The 22,435-nt window shown below is 37.3% G+C and overlaps 1 protein-coding gene across 1 annotated transcript; it reads right to left on the bottom strand.

The window, feature by feature from the left end:
• Nucleotides 1–3,845: 3,845 nt before the first annotated feature.
• Nucleotides 3,846–4,790, bottom strand: LOC101146118 (olfactory receptor 8A1). The gene has a single exon (XM_004052341.4). It carries the CDS (start codon nucleotides 4,773–4,775, stop codon nucleotides 3,846–3,848), a length of 930 nt encoding a protein of 309 aa, XP_004052389.2. The 5' UTR covers nucleotides 4,776–4,790.
• Nucleotides 4,791–22,435: the final 17,645 nt, after the last annotated feature.

Below are 22,435 nucleotides of genomic sequence, written 5' to 3'. Positions count from 1 at the left end.
CTCTCCATTTATTTAGTATTTGATTTCTTTCATCTGAGTTGTGTAGTTTTCCTTGTTTAGATCATGCACATATTTTGTTAAATTCACACTTATGTATTTCATTTTTTGGAATTCTAACATAAATGGCGTGGTGTTTTAAATTTCAAATTCCATTGTTATTTGCAGGCATATAAGAAAGCAATTGACTTTTGTATGTTAATCTTGTATGCTGCATCCTTGCTGTAAATGCTATTAATTCCAGGAGGTTTTTCTTTTTTTTGTCAATTATTTCTAGTTTTCTAAATGGACAATCATGTCATCTGTGAACAAAGACAGTTTTATTTCTTCTCTCCCAATCTGTATATATTTTATTTCCTTTTCTTGTCTTATTGCATTAGGTAGGATGTCCAGTACAATGTTGGAAAACAGCAGTGAGAGGAGACATCCTTGCTTTGCTCCTGATCTTAGTGGGAAAGCTTCAACTTTGTCATTATCAAGTATGATGTTAGCTGTAGGTTTAAAAAAATTCTTTATCAAGTTGAGGAAGTTCCCCTGTATTCCTAGTTTACTGAGAGTTTTAAAAAATTATAAATGAGTGAGGAATTTTGTCAAATTTTTTTTCTATATCTATTGATATCAACATGTGATTTTTCTTCTTTAGCCTGTTGATGTGGATTTGGATTACCTTAATTGATTTTCAAATGTTGAACCAGCCTCACACACTTGGGATAAATTACACTTGGTTATGGTGTATAGTTGTTGAATACATTGTTGCATTCAATTTGCTAATATTTTGTTGAGGAGTTTATTATCTCTGTTCATGATATATACTGGTCTGTAGCTTCCTTTTCTTATAAATTTTTTGTCAGATTTTGGTATTAGGGTGATGCTGGCCTCAAAGAATGAGTTAGGAAGTATTCCCTCTGCTTCAATCTTCTGGAAGAGATTGTAGAGAATTGGTATAATATCTTTCTTTAAAATGTTTGGTAGAATTCACCAGTGAACCCATTTGAACCTGGTGTTTTCTGTTTTGAAAGGCTGTTAATTATTAAGTCAGTTTCTTTAATAGATATAGGCCTATTCAGCTTGTCTATTTCTTCTTATGTGAGTTTTGACAGATTATGTCTTTCAAAGATTTGGTCCATTTCATCTAGGTTATTAAGTCTGTAGGCATAGAGTTGTTCATAGTAATTCTTCTTTTTTTAAATGTTCATAGGACCTATACTGATGTCCTTCTTTCATTTCTGACACTAGTAATTTGTGTCCTTTTTTTTTTTTTTTTTTTTTTTTTACCAGTTATCCTGGCTGGAGGCTTATCAATTTTATTGATCTTTTCAAAGAATCGGCTTTTGGTTTCATTGATTTTCCTCCGTTGATTTTCTGTTTTAAATATTATTGATTTTTCTCTAATTTTTTTTTTTTTGTTTTCTTCTGCTAACTTTGGATTTAATTTGCCATTCTCCAACCTAGTTTCTTAAGTTGGAAGTCTAGGTGATTGATTTTAGATTGTTTTCTTTGCGAAGGCATTCAATGCTGTAAACATTCAATGCTGTAAACATTCAGTGCTGTAAACATTCAATGCTGTAAACTTCCCTCTAAACTCTGCTTTTGCTGCATCCCACAAGTTTTGATTAGTTGCATTTTCATTTTCGTTTCATTCAAAATATTTTAAAATTTCTCTTGAAATTTTCTTCTTTGACTCATGTGCTATTTAGAAGTGTGTTGTTTAATTTCAAAATATTTAATGATTTTTCAGTTATCTTTCTGTTATTGATTTCTCGTTTAATTTCATTGTGGTCTGAGAGCAGACAGCAGACATTGTATGATTTCTATTTCTTTAAATCAGTTAAGGTGTGTTTTATGGTCCAGAATGTGGTCTTTCTTGGTTTTCTGCTTCATCTTTTTTCTACTCCCTTCTTTCGTGCATCTTATCTCTCTCAGCAGCCATTCTGACCTGCCTAATGTGTATTTTACGTTATGGTCTTTTTTCTTTCTAAGTGTGCTTTTTTTGGGGTGTGTGCACATGCAATTTTAATATACATAAATAATATGTTTTATATCTCATTATCTTTCTTACTTTTCTCACACAGCACTATACCTCTAAACTATATTGTGTATAGCTAATCCTTTGCTTCTAACTGTTGAAGAGTCTATAAATTGTAAGTAAGTAGATACAATTTATCTACTTACTTTCCCAATGGCGGACACTTATTTTGTCTCTAAGTTCCCATCGCCAAAAATAATGGTATAATGAATGCCTTTGTGCATGCCATCTTATAGGCCTGAAAGAGAATGATTTTGGACTATATATACCCTGGACCAGATTTGCTATGCCCTGTGGATACCTATACTTATTTTTCCTAAGTAATGTCTTACTGTTTTCCAGAATAGCTGTAGTATATGGGGGTTCCTAAATCCCTACCTCCTTACTAACACTTAGCACCATCCAGCTTTTAAAATTTGTGCTAATCTTATAAACGTAAAAAGATATATCACTGTTTTAATTTGCACTTCTATGTTTAGTAATCGGTTTGAGCATCTCTTCACATGCTCTGTGGTACTTCAGGTTTTCTCTTTTGTAAATTGTTCTACATACCTTGCTCATATTTTTCTTGCTAAAGTTGATGTCTTTTTCTTGCTGGTTTGCTAGGGTTTATTATTATATATGCTAGTTAGGCATCTTTTCCCATCCTATTATAGTTGTTGTCCATAAAGAGAAAGAGGTTTGGGCAGATGATAAAAGGAAGGGATTTGAGAAATTATTTTCAGAAGAAATTATTTTCATCCAATTTGAAATTGGATGAGCATAATTATGGGAGGTTTAATAGGCTGTTCAAAGGGACTGCTAGACTAAAGTGAAGGAAGTAATGTGTGAGTGCCCAGAGTCTGGGCTCTGGAAGCCACTTGGACTGGGGTTTGAATCTCAGTGTTGTTACTCCTGCTCCAAGTTCCATATCTGTGAAATGAGAATAGAATAGTACCTACTTGTTGTGTAGTATAATTGAAATAGAATAGAAAGCACATAGAAGAATTGCATGGATCAGAGTCAGCATCCAAAAACATGTTAGCTGCTGTTATCATTATTATTAGTGTTACTAAGAAAATTACATAAAGAGATCAGGAAATTCTTGGGCAGGGCTAAGTAGAGATACTTTGCCTCTCTTTGCCTCATTTATTCCCAAGTACAAAAAGAAAAAAATTGGCCAGGCGCAGTGCCTCACACCTGTAATTCCAGCACTTTGAGAGGCCAAGGCAGGTGGATTACTTGAGGTCGGGAGTTCAAGACCAGCCTGGCAAACATGGTGAAACCCCGTCTCTACTAAAAATACAAAAATTAGCTGGGCATGGTGGCAGATGCCTATAATCCCAGCTACTCGGGAGGCTAAGGCAGGAGAATCACTTGAACCTGGGAGGCGGAGGTTGCAGTGAGCCGAGATCGTGCCACTGTACTCCAGCCTGGGCAACAGAGTGAGACTCTGTCACCAAAAAGAAAAAAAAAAAGAAAAAAATTGGGCTGAGTAATATTTTCTATATAGAAGATAATAAGGCCATGAATGACCCTACAACTCAATGTTGAAAGTTTAGCATTTAAGTTAAATTACAATTAAGATAGGAAACATTTATTAAAGGGCTTGGGGTAGACGGATGGATCTCAAGTGAAAGAAAACCTGAACTTGAAGTTGGCTGGCTTCAAAGAGAAGTGAAAAAAGAGGGAGGGAAGGAAGAGGAAAGAAGGAAAAAGGGCATTCACCTAGCCATGTGGAGAAGTGATTATTTTCCATCCACAGCTGGCCAGCATTCAGAAGCTGTCACTCTGGTATTTATAACAATTACTACTAAATTGAAAAGGAACAATAACATTTGCATCAAAACAGTTTACCCCTCAGTGTTTTCTGCACGGCAGCCTTTACTTCCTTGTTCCTCAGGCTGTAGATTAGGGGATTCAACATGGGGATTACCGTGGTGTAGAACACAGAGGCCACATTCTCCTGGGTCAAGGAACTGATTGTGGAGGGTTTTAAGTACATGAATGCAGTTGATCCATAGAACATTCCCACGGCTGCAAGGTGGGAGCTGCAGGTTCTAAAGGCTTTGGATCTACCCTCTGTGGTGCTGATGCCGAGGATGCTGGAGAGAATGAAGGTGTAAGATACAAGAACTGTTAAGCTCGTGACTATGATGTTGAATCCAGCCAAAAAGAAGACTGTCATCTCAACATCATAGGTGCTAGAGCAGGACAGCTTCATGAGAGGGAGGATGTCACAGAAGTAGTGACTGATGAGGTGCTCACAATAGGGCAGTTTTAACATGAGGCCAGTTTCTATTGTGGAGCCAATGAGTCCGATGGCGTAGACCACAGCCACCAGCAGCAGGCAGGTGTGATGAGACATAATGATGTTGTAAAGCAAAGGGTGGCAGATGGCAACATAGCGGTCGTAGGCCATCACTGTCAGCATGTAACACTCAGCAATGACAAAAACAAGGAAGAAGTAGAGCTGTGACATGCACCCTGCGTAGGAGATGATGTGTTTCCTTGACACAAAGTTCACCAGCATCTTAGGGGTAATGACGGAGGAGTAGCAGAGATCCACGAGTGACAGATTGCTGAGGAAGTAGTACATGGGGGTGTGCAGCTGAGAGTTCAGACAAATTAGAGTGATCATGCCCAGGTTCCCTACGATGGTGACCAAGTAGATCCCGAGGAAGAGGAGAAAGAGGGGGAGCTGGAGGTCTGCTCTCTTTGTTAAACCCTTGAGAATGAACTCTGTCACTGTAGAGTGATTTCCTGCAGCCATTCTCCTCTGGGTGGGAGGCCTGCAGGGATGCATGGGAGACAAGAACCCCATTAAAAGGCTAATCTTGGATGGCTAGTCTTGAGCCTTTGGTGCTAGTGAAACATCCTGGGCTCTCTGCTGATGCATCCTCCCCGCCCTCCTCCCCTCGTCCTGCTATTTGCTGGTCTTCTTTGCAGGAAGACCAGCCTGAGTGTTTCAGGGATCATGAAGATGGGAGGAAAGCAGGCCAAGGTCTGGATCTTTTACCATGCACATTTTTCTAAAGCATCCTGGGGCAGTATTTCTCAAAGGGTAGTCCCTGGACCAGCAGCACTGACATTACCTGGAGTTTTTTAGAGATGCAAATTCTCAGGCCTCAGCTCACACCTAATTAATCAGAAACTCTGGATATGGGGCCCAGCAATCTATGTATTAACAATCTTTCTGGTGATGGTGTTGCATAGTAAAGTTTGAGAATCTCTACACTGTAGATAAGTAGTATATTTCATATTTTGTAGTTGGAGATGGATTTTGATTTAGAAATAAACTTCCTTTGTCATGTATATAATTCCTAAATATTCACTGAATGTGAACATGTAAATACCTATCTGAAATTTACGCAGTGTCAGGGTGATAGGGTAGTTACAAGCTGTGTCATTGGCTGACACATCAATTTCTATGTCAGAAAGATGAAGAAATTAATATTGATTCCAAAGGTGGTTGTAAAAATAACACAGGATAATGCATATTTAGAAATCTTTTTTCAAATACTCAGTGCCTATAAAAAATGTGAATTGTCATTAAGAGTCTAGAATTTGTTCTTAATTTCTTACTTGACCTGAGGTCCTAAGGCAGTGGTTCTCAGCATTGGCTATACATTATAATCACATGGGGCATTTACAAAGGATTGATACCTGGGTTCTACCCGTAGACGTTCTGATTTAATTGATCTGTGATGCACCATGAGCACTGGCCCATTGAACGTTCCATACTAAGTGCTAAATAGCTAATTATTATTATTATTATTTTCAGATCATAATATCAAACCTTTGTCCTATTACATCCCTGATGACAAAGTATTCAAATTACAGGCATATCTCCAGGAAGCATGAATAATCATTGCTGGATACAATATGTATAGACAGTCTTATCTGTGGGATGTATTTCTTAAGCTATAAAACATATTCCCCCTATTTTAATTGCTTCCTTATGTAATTACTAACTTTTGCATAATGCTTTACAGCTTACACATTTCTTTCAAAGGTCAATCTCATTAACTTCTGAAGTTTTGGGAAATGGGGGAGAAATGTGTTTAGGGAAGGATTTTTATTTTCATTTTTGTATTGAGAAAACTGAGGTGCCAGACACTAAGTTATTTGCCCAAGGTTTACTAATTATTGGTGACTTGGAACTCAAACTTACCTTGGCTCTGTCCTGATCATGAGTTTCCTCTTTTGCCTCACATGTGCAGCCTTGTAAATCTGCACACTCACAGCTCTTAGCAATGTATGATTAAAATAGGTTTAAGCTTGATATCTTAGTATATGCATAGCATAGGAAAAATGCTGTATTTTGTTTCATTGTCTAGGAAATTGAAGCTCTAAAAGTTAAATAAGTCACCCAAGGAAACCAAGCTAGTAAGAGGCAAAACTGGGCCTAAAACCCAGGACTTCTGACCACCAGTGTGTTTTGTCTCCACTAAACTAAATTGTTTTGTTTTAGCTTATCTTTGTGTAGCACATTATTTAATAACATTTAATTTATATAATTTTTGAAGATAGAGGAAAGATCTATTGCTAATTTTGGATGCATTTAAAAAAATTATAAAGGCAATATATAGGCATTGTAGTGAATTAGAAATGCAAATAAGCAAAAATTTAAAACAACCATTTTCCACCACTTGGAACCAAATAGTGGTAGTGAATATCCTTCTAGACTTTTCCTATGCATATATGTATTTACATGTATATAAATATATATGTATTTTTACAAAAACATTTGTAATCTGCTTTTTAAACATAGCATTCACAAATGTATTGTCTCATTTGATTCCTATAACTGGCACTAACTGTATTCTTTTTTCTTAGAAGTAAGAGTCTTTAAAATCATTAGGATGTGGTGTGAAGACAAAATCTGAATTGCATTGTAAGCTTTTATATCAAATTATTGGTAATGAGGCATTTAACTTTACAATAACTAGTATGAGAGGTAGCTAAGATTTTTAAAATTCGAGTTAAGCATTCCCAATCTGAAAATTCAAAGTCCAAAATCTGAAACTTGTTGAGCGCCAACGTGAACCACAAGTGGAAAATTCCACACCTCCTCTCATGTGACTAGTCTCAGTCAAAATACAGTCAAAACTGTTTCATGCACAAAATTATTAAAAATATGGTATAAAATTACCTTCAGCCTATGTGTATAAGATGTATAAGAAGCATACATAAATTTCATGTTTAGACTTGGGTCTCATCCTCAAGATATCTCATTATGTATATACAAACATTCTAAAACCCGAAAAAAATTCGAAATTCAAGACACTTCTAGTCCCAAGCATTGTGCATAAGGAGTTATTCCCATTTATTACAATGGAAATAGAAATGTATTATTTTCATTTATCACAAAGAAGAATTTTTTTCTAAATAACAACAGTAGATTTAAAAAGTTTTACGTATCCTTTTTTACCCAATCTCTGCCTCTTAAAATGAAAGGAAACACCCAACTTGAATAACTGTAACTGTAGATCGTGTGCTTTACAAAGCAGTGTGGAATGAACACCGTTCACTGAGTGCACAGCAGGTGGGAACACCATTGTGTAGGAGAACGCTAGACAGCACTGATTTAATGTTTCACTCTCATAGTCTTCTAATAACATGAAAGAGGCAAATATAAACCACGTATTTCTTTTACTTTCCTGTTTTTCCTCTTTTTTAAAGACAGAGTCTCATTCTGTTGCTTAGGTTTGAATGCAGTGGTACGATCATGGCTCACTGTAACCCTGAACTCCCGAGCTCAAGCAAGCATCTCACCTCAGCCTCATGAGTAGCTGGGACTACAGGTGTATGCATATGCTACCATGCTGGGCTACTTTTTAAAATTTTGGGTACAGATGGGATCTCTCTGTGCTGCCCAGGCTGGTCTCCAACTCCTGGCCTCAAGCAGTTCTCCTCTCTTGGTCCTCTAAAGCTCTGAGACTACAGGTGTGAGCCACTGTGCCTGGCCAAACCATGTATTTTATATTAGTTACCGCAATTATTACCTTTAGTTTCACTAAGCCATAAGAGCCTTAGGATAACTGCCAATGAGAACACAGCACACAGATTAAAAAAGCACATAGAGGTGAAAGTAAATATATGGTTGTAAGTAGTCTGCATCACAAACAAGAGTTCATGGAAGAAATATTTTTCTCAGGCAATTGCTTTAAGTTTGTAATTAAATACCTGTGATGAGGAAAAATAAAGCACAGTCTGCTGGAAACTTTTAGGGCTGCCTTGGTTTCAACAATCAGAAAATGCAGGAACCATACTGATTTATATTGAGTCCTACATTTACTCAAATTCATTAAAAAATGGATCACTAAGACTGGGGGCTTGGGATTGTGTTTACAAATATATGGGCACAATATTTCCTGGGCTATAATCACTTGAGAGGCTGGGATCCTCACTAACGGAGCAATTAGAGCCTTGCTTTACACTGGCTCTGAGAAACATGCTTTGTCTCCCAGGTGTGTTAATTTTCCTGTTATTGGTAGAGTGATCTTGCAGCTAGGGAAACTTACAGTCTAATGCCAGCTTTGGAATATTTTACTATCAACAGTCCCATTACTATTGTCACAATCGTCATGATTATGATCATTATGTCCATCATCACCACAACCACCTCACTCATTGCCATCAACACCATCATCGGTTACTACCACTATGGTTGTTACTTATTATTCATGATTATGCACAATTGACTAGCTTTAAAATGTTTATTATAATGTGTTTTTAAAAACAAATTCAACTTTTTAAAAAACAAGCTGTATACTTTTTGTAAAGGAATGTTACGTTCCTTACATTTATAAGGGAATGCTGAATTTGGCACCCTGCTGCCGCACCAAGTAAACTGACAGTATAGAATGACAGGAGGTTGAGAAGCATGTGAAGATGGACTAAAAGAACTCTTCATTCATACAGGCTCATTCATAAGAGAAGTGTGTTCATAAGGAAATGTCCTATTCAAGAACACATTCAGTCTTTTGTTATCCATGAATATATTGCAATGAAGATTTTTAAATTAAACTTTTTATTTTGAGATAATTGTAGTTTCATATGTTATTGTAGGAAATAATGAAGAAAGATTCTTTGCTGTCTATTTTATGCTATTTTCCTTCAGTGGTAACATCTTGCAAAATGATTGTACAATATCATACCCAGGATTATTGACATTGACACAATTCACGGATCTTATTCAGACTTCCCCAGTTTTACTTACACTTATCTGTGCATGTATTTAGTTCTACGAAATTTTATCAAACACATAGTCTTGTGTATCTGATACCACAGATAATGTAAAAACACATCACCTGCATTTTCTAAGTTTCAAAACAATAACTTGATATCCTGTTATACTCCAAAGGTGACCAGTTATTTTTCTTTATTATAAACTCACCACTGTAAACACATTTTATGTGTAAAATAAGTGTAACGGATAACGAAGTTAACTTATTGCAGTTATTTTTGTTGATCACATTTTTCTATCTTTGGCCTGTAGAATTCTCTTCAGTTTGTCTCCGGTGTCTTTGACACGGTGTTAGTAGTTTCTAGTATTATGCCTTCCTTGCTATCTTATATGACAAGATGTTACGAACTCATTTCTGTTGGGAGCAAGTCCCTCAAAGTCTGGTCATAAACTGTCCCCAAAACTGGCCATGAATAAAATCTCTGCAGCAATGTAACATGTCCACAATGGCCATAACGCCCAAGCTGGAAGGTTGTGGGTTTGCGGGAATGAGGGCAAGGAACACCTGGCCTGCCCAGGGCCGAAAACCGCTTAAAGGCATTCTTAAGCCACAAACAAAAGTCTGAGCGATCTGTGTCTTAAGGACGTGTTCCTGCTGCAATTAATTCGGCCCATCCCTTCGTTTCCCTTAAGGGATACTTTTAATTAATTTAATATCTATAGAAACAATGCTAATGACTGGTTTGTTGTTAATAAATATGTAGGTAAATCTCTGTTCGGGGCTCTCAGCTCTGAAGGCTGTGAGACCCCTGATTTCCCACTTCACACCTCTATATTTCTGTGTGTGTGTCTTTAATTCCTGTAGCGCTGCTGGGTTAGGGTCTCTCGGACCGAGCTGGTCTCGGCACATTTCATACATCTAATTCCTCAGACCTGGAATCAACCATTTCTCCAAGAAATTTGATTTCTTTTAGCAGGGAAATGATATTTCAAGAACACAAATTAGGTGCTAGAGAGGCTCGTTGCTCTTGGCTTAGCCATTGCTTTTCAGTCTTTTCAAGCAGAACTAGGAAATGTAGGACTACATAGTTATCAAAGTGTGTTTTTTTTTTTTTGAAGTCCAATAATCTTACTAGGATATATTTTAATGTTCATTCTGAGACAATTTTCTTAGGTGTGATGTTTCTTTTAACATGTTACTTTAAATCTATTTTTTTAATGCCAGAAAGTTTCTTGAATTATAGTTTTTATTGCTTGTTCTATTGGTTTAGATTTCTCTGTTGAGGCTCCTACTCTAGGCCAGTTGCCAGCTAGATCTTTGTCTAGTGTCTACATTTGTTACTTTCCCCCAAATCCTCTTCATTTCATTTTTTCTCCCTTGTTTTCACCTTTGATTTCTCCTAAGGCACTATCTGTTGTGTTTATTTTATTTTGGTTACTCCTAGTTCAGTCTTTTTTATTTCTAACAATTTCCTGAGTCTTATTGCTTAATTTATAATTTTTTACTAATGCTGAGTTTTATTATTTGTTTGTCAGCATGTCTTTGTAGCTTGCTCTATATTTTCTGTAGAAAATCATTCTTCTTTCTTATAATAATAATAATAACTTTATATGGGATTTACCTTGATTCTTTTCTATTCATTTTAATATCAAATTAGTTTTTTCCTAATTTCACACATGTGGAACCTCTTCTTTGTTTTTTCTGTGAAGTGCTGAAAATATGATGCCTTACCACCTGAGATCTCTTGGTTCTGCCCCTTTTCTGTTTTTATCTGGATTGTTTCTTTCTTTCGTCTCTAATGTTTCTATTCTGCTTAGTTTGGGTTTTATTCCTTCCAGTTTATTCTTGTAGGGAGTTTTGGTTGGTTCGTTTTGAGAGTTCATGGTATCCAAACTTCTGCACCACTTCAGATCATACACCATTAAGGAAATGAAAAGGTGAGACACAGATTGGGAAAAAATATTCAATGCATATATCAAAAGATTTATTTTAGGAGATAAAACAAGTCTCTTACAAATCATCTAAAGACAAACAACCCAATTAAAATTGACTCCAAAATTTAGATAGTTACCTCATAAAAGAAGATATGCAAATGGTCAAGAAATACATGAAAAGATGCTCAATATCATTAAACATCAGGAAAATGCAAATTAAAAACACACTGGCATAACACTATATACACACTAGAAATGTTAAAAATTTAAAAATCTGACAATATCAAGTTTTGTTGAGGACGTAGAGCAACTGGACCTTTCCTACATTGCTGTTGGGAATGTACAATTGAATAACTTCTCTATAAAGTGGTGCTATGATTTGAGTGTCCCGGACAAAACTCATGATGGAAGCTTAATTCCCAGTGCAGCAATGTAGAGAAGTGAAACTCTTAAGAGGTGGGGCTTGCTGGGAAGCATTTGGGTGATGAGGTCTCACCTTTATGGGCAGCTTGGTGCTGTTCTTATGGTAGTGAGTTCTTGCTCACAAGAATGAGCCCTCACCAGAAACCAAGCAGACAGCAGCACCATGCTCTTGGACTTTCAGACTCTGGAATCATGAGCCAAATAAACCTCTTTCCTCTATAAATTACCCAGCTTCAGGTATTCTGTTACAGCAACACAAAACAGACTGAAACAAATGGTTTGGCAGTTTTTATAAAGTTAAACTTGCCTATGACCCAACAATTCTAACATTAGGTATTTATCCAAGAGAAATGAAAATACACACTTACAAAATGTTTTGTACATGAATGCTTATATATGCTTTATTCATAAAAGCCTGAACCAGAAACAGTTTAACTGTCTATGAACAAGTAAATGGATAAACAAGTTTGTGAAAATAATCATACATCAGATTACTACTCATCAATACAAAAGAATGTACTACTGATATACTCAACAATATGGATGAATCTCAAAAGGATTAGACTGGGCAAAAGATGCCAGACACAAAGGAGTACATACTGTAGGATTTCACCTGTATAAAATTTTACATCAGGCAAAATAAATCAACAATGATAAATAGCAAGTCAGTGGTTGCCTGGGGCTCAGGGACAGTGGAGGGATTGAATGCAGAGGTGCGTTAGGGAGCTTTGTGTGGTAATGGACATGTTCACATACAATAGGTGCATTTTGCATGGTATTTAATAATTTACTGTACTTAAATCTATAAAGTAGATTTAAAATGAAAAAAATAGATATGGTCAACACAACATGTCCAATATTCAGCACCACTAGTAATCAAAGAAATATAATCAAAATATGTCATTTTCAGAATCAAATTGGATTGAGAAGTTTTTTGAATGATAATATCCACTGTAAGTTAAGGTGTGGGGAAAAAGGTACTCTGATATATTACCTATGGGGTGTGTATAGGTAAACTGTTTACTCCAGCTGAACCCATGGCTGGAGTCACCGATGCTCACCATCACTGGCCATCAAAGAAATGCAAATCAAAACCACAATGAGATACCATCTCACACCACTTAGAATGGCAATCATTAAAAAGTCAGGAAACAACAGGTGCTGGAGAGGATGTGGAGAAATAGGAACACTTTTACACAGTTGGTGGACTGTAAACTAGTTCAACCATTGTGGAAGTCAGTGTGGCAATTCCTCAGGGATCTAGAACTAGAAATACCATTTGACCCAGCCATCCCATTACTGGGTATATACCCAAAGGACTATAAATCATGCTGCTATAAAGACACACGCACACGTATGTTTATTGCGGCACTATTCAGATTAGCAAAGACTTGGGACCAACCCAAATGTCCAACAATGATAGACTGGATTAAGAAAATGTGGCACATATACACCATGGAATGCTATACAGCCATAAAAAATGATGAGTTCATGTCCTTTGTAGGGACATGGATGAAATTGGAAATCATCATTCTCAGTAAACTATCGCAAGAACAAAAAACCAAACACTGCATATTCTCACTCATAGGTGGGAATTGAACAATGAGAACACATGGACACAGGAAGGGGAACATCACACTCTGGGGACTGTTGTGGGGTGGGGGTAGGGGGGAAGGATAGCATTAGGAGATATACCTAATGCTAAATGACGAGTTGGTGGGTGCAGCACACCAGCATGGCACATGTATACATACGTAACTAACCTGCACATTGTGCACATGTACCCTAAAACTTAAAGTATAATAATAAAAAAAAAACAGTGGCAGGGGAGTTTCCATAAGGATGTTCCCCAAACCTTCCCAAGATGGGTCTGGTTGAGATTCTAAAGAAATAGTAAATGCTAGAGTGATCAGCATTTATCAGGAGAAACTTACAGAGGGCTATGGCCACCCTCACCAGAGACAGCAAGAGAAAGGGGGTGTACTACATGGGTATGTCCACAGTGAGGGGGCCAAGGTATGGAGCCTTTATGAGGGCTTAAGGAGTTTGGCTCAGGGCTGGGGCTCATTTCTTTTAGTGTTTTGGGCAACAACCTAGATAACCTTTATCAGTGCCTGAGAATGTTCAAGGGCTTGGGTTTGAGTCTGTTGGGTAAAACCTGCAGCTGGCTGGGTCACAAAGTGGTCAGGGCACTCTGTGATTTTCAGTGAGGACACAGAAAGGAAGTCGGGGGAACTAGGGGACACTACACAAACCCTTATGTATATATAGTTCAGCAGCATGTATAAAAGAATGTAATAAAGAGCAAGTCTGTAGATACAACAACTGCACTTTAGGAGTTTATCCTAAGAAAATAATGTTATGTTTGCAAAAAATGCACATTCTTCTCAGCATTGTTTATCATAGTGAAAAATTGGACATAGAAATTGTCAAAGAGGAATTGCCAGATTTAATTATGGGTCTCCTGTCAAAGGAATACCATATGCCCATTAAGAATGATGTTTAATTGTATTTATTTATATGAAAATGTTAATAATATTTTTTAAATAAAAAACTTAAACATATTATATACAATATGATCTACTTTTCTTAAAAACAATACTATGTGAATTAAGTGAATGCATAAAATGTATGGAGAAATATACACTTAAATGTTAGCTGATTATGCATTGTGGAAATATGAGTTATTTAAATTTTCTGCTTTATGTTTACTTATGTTTTGTAGTTTTATGAGATAAGCACATACTTCTTACAAAAAAACTCGAAAGTAAAACTAAATTTAGCAAACTGCTCATTTTACAAATTGAGTGTTCAGTGAATTGGCTTTCAGTAAATTGACTTTTTGGTTAGTTATCTTTCAGCAAATTGATTTTTAGGCAACCAGTATGTATCATTAAAAGATAAAATCAAGCCGAGAGTGACGGCTTATCCCTGTAATCCCAGAACTTTGGGAGGCTGAGGCAGGAGGACTGCTTGAGCCCAAGAGTTTGAGACCAGCCTGGGTAACATAGCAAGACCTTGTCTCTACCAAAAAGCAAAAAAAGATAAAATCAAGTGGTTGATGCCTGTAATCTCCAGTGCTTTGAGAGGCTGAGGCAGTAGAATCACTTGAATACAGGAATTTGAGACCAGCCTGGACAATGTAGTCAGACTCCATCTCTACAGATAATTTTAAAAATTAACCGAGTATGGTGGTACATATCTGTAGTCCCAGGTACTCAGGAGGCTGAGGTGGATGGTTTATTTGAGCCCAAGAATTTGAGGCTGCAGTGAACTATGATTGCACCATTGCACTCAAGCCTTATTTATTTATTCTCTCTAAGAATAAATACATAAATATATAAATTTAAAGAATATTTAAAACGGACGAAAATAACATATTTTGAATATTGATGAAGGGGATTGACAAACTAGGAAAATGGTGCCATATTTTGACACAGGGTAACATGGGGAAAAGAGAAATTTTAGAAAGAATGATATGGTTTGGCTTTGTGTCCCCTCCCAAATCTCATCTTGAATTGTAATCCCATAATCCCCACATGTTGTAGGAGGGACCCGGTGGGAGGTAATTGAACCCCGGGGGCAGTTTTCCCCCATTCCGTTCTCGTATAGTGAGTGAGTTGCATTTCCCCTGCTGGCACTCATTCTCGCTCCTTCTGCCCTGTGAAGAGGTGCCTTCCGCCATGATTGTAAGTTTCCTGAGGCTTCCCCAGCCATGCAGAACTGTGAGACAATTAAACCTCTTTTCTTTATAAATTACCACATCTCAGGTATTTCTTCATAGCAGTGTGAGAACTGATTAATACAGGGAAGATAATAAAATAAGCTTTCAATGTGTTGAGTTTTAAGTGTCCACGGGACATTCAGGTGGAGATGTCTAGTAGGTTTTTGCTATTTCAAGTAAAAAAATCTAGCCTAGAAATACAGATTTTATTTTCAACAGACCAAAGCATTCAAGGTGTGGGTGCAGATAAGATCTTTCAGAGAAAGTATTTAGGATGAGAGGAAGAAGGCTGAGGATCTGTGGGTCATCAGCACTTATAGGCAGATGAAGAAGAAGACTCGAAGGAGAAGGAGAGTGAAAGGAAGTAGCCAGAAATTGGAGCAAAATCAGAAAGTTCATGGGCCTTGAAAGTGAAGGGATATGAATAGTTCACGAAGAAGTTAGCTATCAACAGCATCAAGTAAAACAGTACTGAAAAGTTTTCACTGGGTTTAATGACATCTTATTTGATTTATTCAATGACATCATGACATAGTTAATAGATAAGTCAGGTTTAATTATTGCTGTTCTACAGAGGGAGAAATGCCGGGCAAAGAGAACTTAATGTCTTGTTCAAGACAATGCAATAAGAGCCAAATCTTTAGACTCCGCTCCTTCCACAATAACATATTTCTTCTTGATTTAAGCTAGCGATCAAAGTTCCTGAGAGCAGGCTTTGTGAAATTCTGGAACACCTTACCAAGAAAATCTGTGGCTTTCTTTCTCAGTAAAGGTCTTTGTAAACTGGGGAAAGTCCTTTCAATCCTTGTTTTCTGCTTATCTAAGACATTTTTTTTTTTTAAATTTTCTTGTCCATGGAGATTCTCCATTGAACTTGGAATCACCTCCCGTCTTCTACCTATTAAACCACATACCTTGCACTTGTAGATCATCCCTGCTTAATCCGTTCTTTATTTTAATCCATCACATATCTTGATTTGTTTTTCACCCTTGGGAAATTTTAGATTTTATAGTATTGTACAGGCAGATTTTGCTTTATGAAATAATACATGTGTTCCTGAAATGTAATTTTTTTTTGTTTTTGAGGCAGAGTCTCACTCTGTTGCCCAGGCTGGAGTATAGTGACATAATCTCGGTTTACTGCGGTCTTCATCTCCTGGGTTCAAGCGATTCTCCTGCCTCAGCTTCCTGAGTAGCTGCGATTATAGGCACACGCCATCACACCCGGCGAATTTTTATATTTTTAGTAGAGATGGGGGTTCACCATATTGGCCAGGTTGGGCTCAAACTCCTGACCTCAGGTGATCCGCCTGCCTTGGCCTCCCAAAGTGCTGGGATCACAGGCGTGAGCCCCCGCGCCCGGCAATGTGATGTTTAAGAATTTTATTTTGAAGAGGTTTGTGGTGCCTACTTGGGACAGCTCTGTAAATCGAATTCTTTCTACTGCCTTTGTGGTAAGTTTCTGTGTAGTTTCTTCTACAAATACCTTGACTTTGGAAGTCTCACTCAGTAGGCATACATTTTCTGGCATAATTGTCAATGAAACACCAATACTAGCATATTAAAGGCCACAAATTAATTTTTTAAAACTAGTTCTCTCTGTCTCTCTTTTTTTTTGGCATGGAGCAGGGTAGCTAAGGAGGGTCACCAAATGACTACAGGAACTCCTAATGTATTACTTCAGAAAATAATAGACCATCCCTGAATTTACGGGTTTGCAATATGGATTTTTACTGAAGTGTATTCATATGAAAGTCTGTTATATTCAATAATATTTTAAAGGAGCACCTATAATGTGTTCATTACTGTATCAGATACTGAGTGTGTTAGTGTACACAAAAGTTATAGAATATCGATTTTTCCTGAAAGAAGATTTTTATCTAGAAATAAAAATCTTGAAATAATCAATTAATAGTAGAAGGCTCTTTTAGACTAAGCACATGTGGAGATTAATGTAAAAATGAGTGAACAGGAGGGCAAGAGAATGATTGAATTCAAAGTTATTTTCAGTTCTTCCTCTTGACTGCTCAGGAATATAACTATTCCTCACCCTTGAAATATGCTTCTCTTTTGGCATCAGTGAAATTCTCATTTATTCCACAATTATTTTCTAAGTTGAATATTGACTAATGCCACATATATCTTCACAAATACCTTCAAGTTTCTTATTGTGATTCCTGTTTTTCAGATGGCAACATCGAGTTTAGACAGTGGTAAGCAACTTTTGCTAGTTCACACAATTAATGAGTAATAGAGTAGGGATTTAATTCCAGGGCTGTTTGACTCCAAAGCCTGTTCTTGAATGCTACCTATGCCTTTTAAACACTTCTGTTGGTCAACTTCCTTTTCCCATTTGTGGGCATTTTTGAGGAAACTTTAAGTCCTTAGATTGCAATTATTTTCTCTTTAAACACTTGTTTGGAGGAATTCACCATTCCTCTGCTTTTTGTGATCCTCTCTGTTTTTATAATTCTCCAGCTTTCATTTCTACCTCTTTTCTCCCAAGTTGTGATCTTTTATTGCTGACTTCTTTCTGATCTTTGCCTTTTAAAGGTTCTGCCAGCATTCTGTGGCCTTGTCTAAAATTGAGTTCATTACCCTCGTCACCCTTTGATCCTTCATTTATGTCATCCTATTCCTGACTCCCTGGGCTTAAAATCTTAGTCAAATTTGATTTGTGCCTCTTTCCATCATTCTCTCCTGTAAAAACTGAGACATCAAATCATGTTAATTATCCAATTACCACGTCTCCGATACTGTTCATCTCTTTCTGGATTTACTGCTTGTGGAAAGTCTTCTAGCTGATCTCCCTGCCTGCTGTTCTCTCTGTTTCAGCCTATTCAAACACCACTAGCTACATAAGACACCACTGTTATTAAAATAAATAATTTTGAATGCTAATATTATTTAAACTACTTCATTTTATGTCTTCTAAGTGCTGTAATCAGCACCACTTATTCATTACGATAATCATTTGAGGTTGGTTATTATATTCATTTTAAGATTAGGGACTTGCAGTTCAGAGAGAGGTTAAACACTTCCTAAGGTCACACATCTAATAAGAGGTAGAGCCAGGATTTGTGCTGAGGTTCATCTAATTCCAAAGTTCAGTTCTGAATACTTACGGAGACCATAATTTATCATTCATTAGAATATATCTGAGACAGAAAGAAGATGCTATTAATAGTTTTGCTGAAACAACAGGCAAAAACTGGGAGTATTCCAAGCAAACTGACAGTTGGTCACCTTACTGATACTATACTGTAGTTCCTTTCCAATGGATACACCCACTTAAACAGTGCTTTCGCAGAAGAGAACATGAGCTCAGCTTTCAAGTTAGTATTTGTAATAAGCACTAGACAGCCTATTGGAAATATCTAGTAAAGTGATTGGATACCAGTTTATGGGCTTAATAGAAATACAAAAGCTATTAAATAGGGAATCATTTCCCCATTGCTTGTTTTTGTCAGGTTTGTCGAAGATCAGATGGTTGTAGATGTGTGGCGTTATTTTTGAGGCCTCTGTTCTGTTCCATTGGTCTATATATCTGTGGCACATATGCACCATGGAATACTATGCAGCCATCAAAAAGAATGAGTTCATGTCCTTTGCAGGGACATGGATGAAGATGGAAACTATCATTCTCAGCAAACTAACACAGGAACAGAAAACCAAACACCACATGTTCTCACTCATAAGTGAGAGTTGAACAATGAGAACACATGGGCACAGGGAGGGGAACATCACACACTGGGGGCTGTTGGGGGTTGGGGGGCAAGGGGAGGGAGAGCATTAGGACAAATACCTAATCCATGTGGCGCTTAAAACCTAGATGACGGGTTGATGAATGCAGCGAACCGCCATGGCGCATGTATACCTATGTAACAAACCTGCACGTTCTGCGCATGTATCCCAGAACTTAAAGTATATATATATATAAAAGAAATATGAAAGCTAAAGTTACAAATTTTGGAGCCTCTTTTGGCTTAGGATTGACTTGGCGATGCGGGCTCTTTTTTGGTTCCATATGAACTTTAAAGTAGTTTTTTCCAATTCTGTGAAGAAAGTCTTTGGTAGCTTGATGGGGATGGCATTGAATCCATAAATTACCTTGGGCAGTATGGCCATTTTCATGATACTGATTCTTCCTACCCATGAGCATGGAATGTTCTTCCATTTCTTTGTATCCTCTTTTATTTCACTGAGCAGTGGTTTGAAGTTCTCCTTGAAGAGGTCCTTCACGTCCCTTGTAAGTTGGATTCCTAGGTATTTTATTCTCTTTGAAGCAATTGTGAATGGGAGTTCACTCATGATTTGGCTCTCTGTCTGTTATTGGTGTATAAGAATGCTTGTGATTTTTGTATATTGATTTTGTATCCTGAGACTTTGCTGAAGTTGCTTATCAGCTTAAGGAGATTTTGGGCCGAGACAATGGGGTTTTCTAGATATACTATCATGCCATCTGCAAACAGGGACAATTTGACTTCCTCTTTTCCTAAGTGAGTACCCTCTATTTCCTTCTCCTGCCTAATTGCCCTGGCCAGAACTTCCAACACTATGTTGAATAGGAGTGGTGAGAGAGGGCATCCCTGTCTTGTGCCAGTTTTCAAAGGGAATGCTTCCAGTTTTTGTCCATTCAGTATGATATTGGCTGTGGGTTTGTCATAGATAGCTCTTATTTTGAGACACGTCCCATCAATACCTAATTTATTGAGAGTTTTTAGCATGAAGGGTTGTCAAAGGCCTTTTGTCAAAGGCCTTTTCTGCATCTATTGAGATAATCATGTGGTTTTTGTCTTTGGTTCTGTTTATATACTGGATTACATTTATTGATTTGCATATATTGAACCAGCCTTGCATCCCAGGGATGAAGCCCACTTGATCATGGTGGATAAGCTTTTTGATGTGCTGCTGGATTTGGTTTGCCAGTATTTTATTGAGGATTTTTGCATCAATGTTCATCAAGGATATTGGTCTAAAATTCTCTTTTTTGGTTGTGTCTCCGCCCGGCTTTGGTATCAGGATGATGCTGGCCTCATAAAATGAGTTAGGGAGGATTCCCTCTTTTTCTATTGATTGGAATAGTTTCAGAAGGAATGGTACCAGTTCCTCCTTGTACCTCTGGTAGAATTTGGCTGTGAATCCATCTGGTCCTGGACTCTTTTTGGTTGGTAAGCTATTGATTATTGCCACAATTTCAGAGCCTGTTATTGGTCTATTCAGAGATTCAACTTCTTCCTGGTATAGTCTTGGGAGGGTGTATGTGTCGAGGAATTTATCCATTTCTTCTAGATTTTCTAGTTTATTTGCATAGAGGTGTTTGTAGTATTCTGTGATGGTAGTTTGTGTTTCCGTGGGATCGGTGATGATATCCCCTTTATGATTTTTTATTGCATCTATTTGATTCCTCTCTCTTTTCTTCTTTATTAGTCTTGCTAGCGGTCTATCAATTTTGTTGATCCTTTCAAAAAAGCAGCTCCTGGATTCATTAATTTTTTGAAGGGTTTTTTGTGTCTCTATTTCCTTCAGTTCTGCTCTGATTTTAGTTATTTCTTGCCTTCTGCTAGCTTTTGAATGTGTTTGCTCTTGCTTTTCTAGTTCTTTTAATTGCGATGTTAGGGTGTCAATTGTGGATCTACGCCAAAAGAACAAAGCTGGAGGCATCACGCTACCTGACTTCAAACTATACTACAAGGCTACAGTCACCAAAACAGCATGGTACTGGTACCAAAACAGAGATATAGATCAATGGAACAGAACAGAGCCCTCAGAAATAACGCCACATATCTACAACTATCTGATCTTTGACAAACCTGAGAAAAACAAGAAATGGGGAAAGGATTCCCTATTTAATAAATGGTGCTGGGAAAACTGGCTAGCCATATGTAGAAAGCTGAATCTGAATCCCTTCCTTATACCTTATACCAAAATTAATTCAAGATTGATTAAAGACTTAAATGTTAGACCTAAAACCATAAAAACCCTAGAAGAAAACCTAGGCATTACCATTCAGGACATAGGCATGGGCAAGGACTTCATGTCTAAAACACCAAAAGCAATGGCAACAAAAGCCAAAATTGACAAATGGGATCTAATTAAACTAAAGAGCTTCTGCACAGCAAAAGAAACTACCATCAGAGTGAACAGGCAACCTACAAAATTGGAGAAAATTTTCACAACCTACTCATCTGACAAAGGGCTAATATCCAGAATCTACAATGAACTCAAACAAATTTACAAGAAAAAAACAAACAACCTCATCAAAAAGTGGGCAAAGGATATGAACAGACACTTCTCAAAAGAAGACATTTATGCAGCCAAAAAACACATGAAAAAATGCTCACCATCACTGGCCATCAGAGAAATGCAAATCAAAACCACAATGAGATACCATCTCACACCACTTAGAATGGCAATCATTAAAAAGTCAGGAAACAACAGGTGCTGGAGAGGATGTGGAGAAATAGGAACACTTTTACACTGTTGGTGGGACTGCAAACTAGTTCAACCCCTGTAGAAGTCAGTGTGGCGATTCCTCAGGGATCTAGAACTAGAAATGCCATTTGACCCAGCCATCCCATTACTGGATCTATATCCAAAGGACTATAAATCATGCTGCTATAAAGACACATGCACACGTATGTTTACTGTGGCACTATTCACAATAGCAAAAACTCAGAACCAACCCAAATGTCCAACAATGATAGACTGGATTAAGAAAATGTGGCACGTATACACCATGGAATACTATGCAGCCATAAAAATGATGAGTTCATGTCCTTTGTAGGGACATGGATGAAGCTGGAAACCATCATTCTCAGCAAACTATCGCAAGGACAAAAAACCAAACACTGCATGTTTTCACTCATAGGTGGGAATTGAACAATGAGAACACATGGACACAGGAAGGGGAACATCACACTCTGGGGACTGTTGTGGGGTGGGGATTGGGGGAGGGATAGCATTAGGAGATATACCTAATGCTAAATGACGAGTTAACGGGTGCAGCGCACCAGCATGGCACATGTATACATAGGTAACTAACCTGCACATTGTGCACATGTACCCTAAAACTTAAAGTATAATAATAATAAAATAAAAAAATAAAGAAACAAACAAACAAACAAAACAAATTTGGGAGCCTCCATATAGGGGAGCT

Source organism: Gorilla gorilla, chromosome 9 (assembly GCF_029281585.2).
Source record: "Gorilla gorilla gorilla isolate KB3781 chromosome 9, NHGRI_mGorGor1-v2.1_pri, whole genome shotgun sequence".
NCBI classification, from domain to species: Eukaryota; Metazoa; Chordata; class Mammalia; order Primates; family Hominidae; genus Gorilla; species Gorilla gorilla.
The sequence above is the reverse complement of the archived record's forward strand: the minus strand, read 5'-3'. Positions and strand labels throughout refer to the sequence as shown.

What these genes read in the sequence shown, in the direction of transcription:
- LOC101146118 (XM_004052341.4), bottom strand. Translation starts at nt 4,775, where the DNA reads ATGGCTGCAGGAAATCACTCTACAGTGACAGAGTTCATTCTCAAGGGT.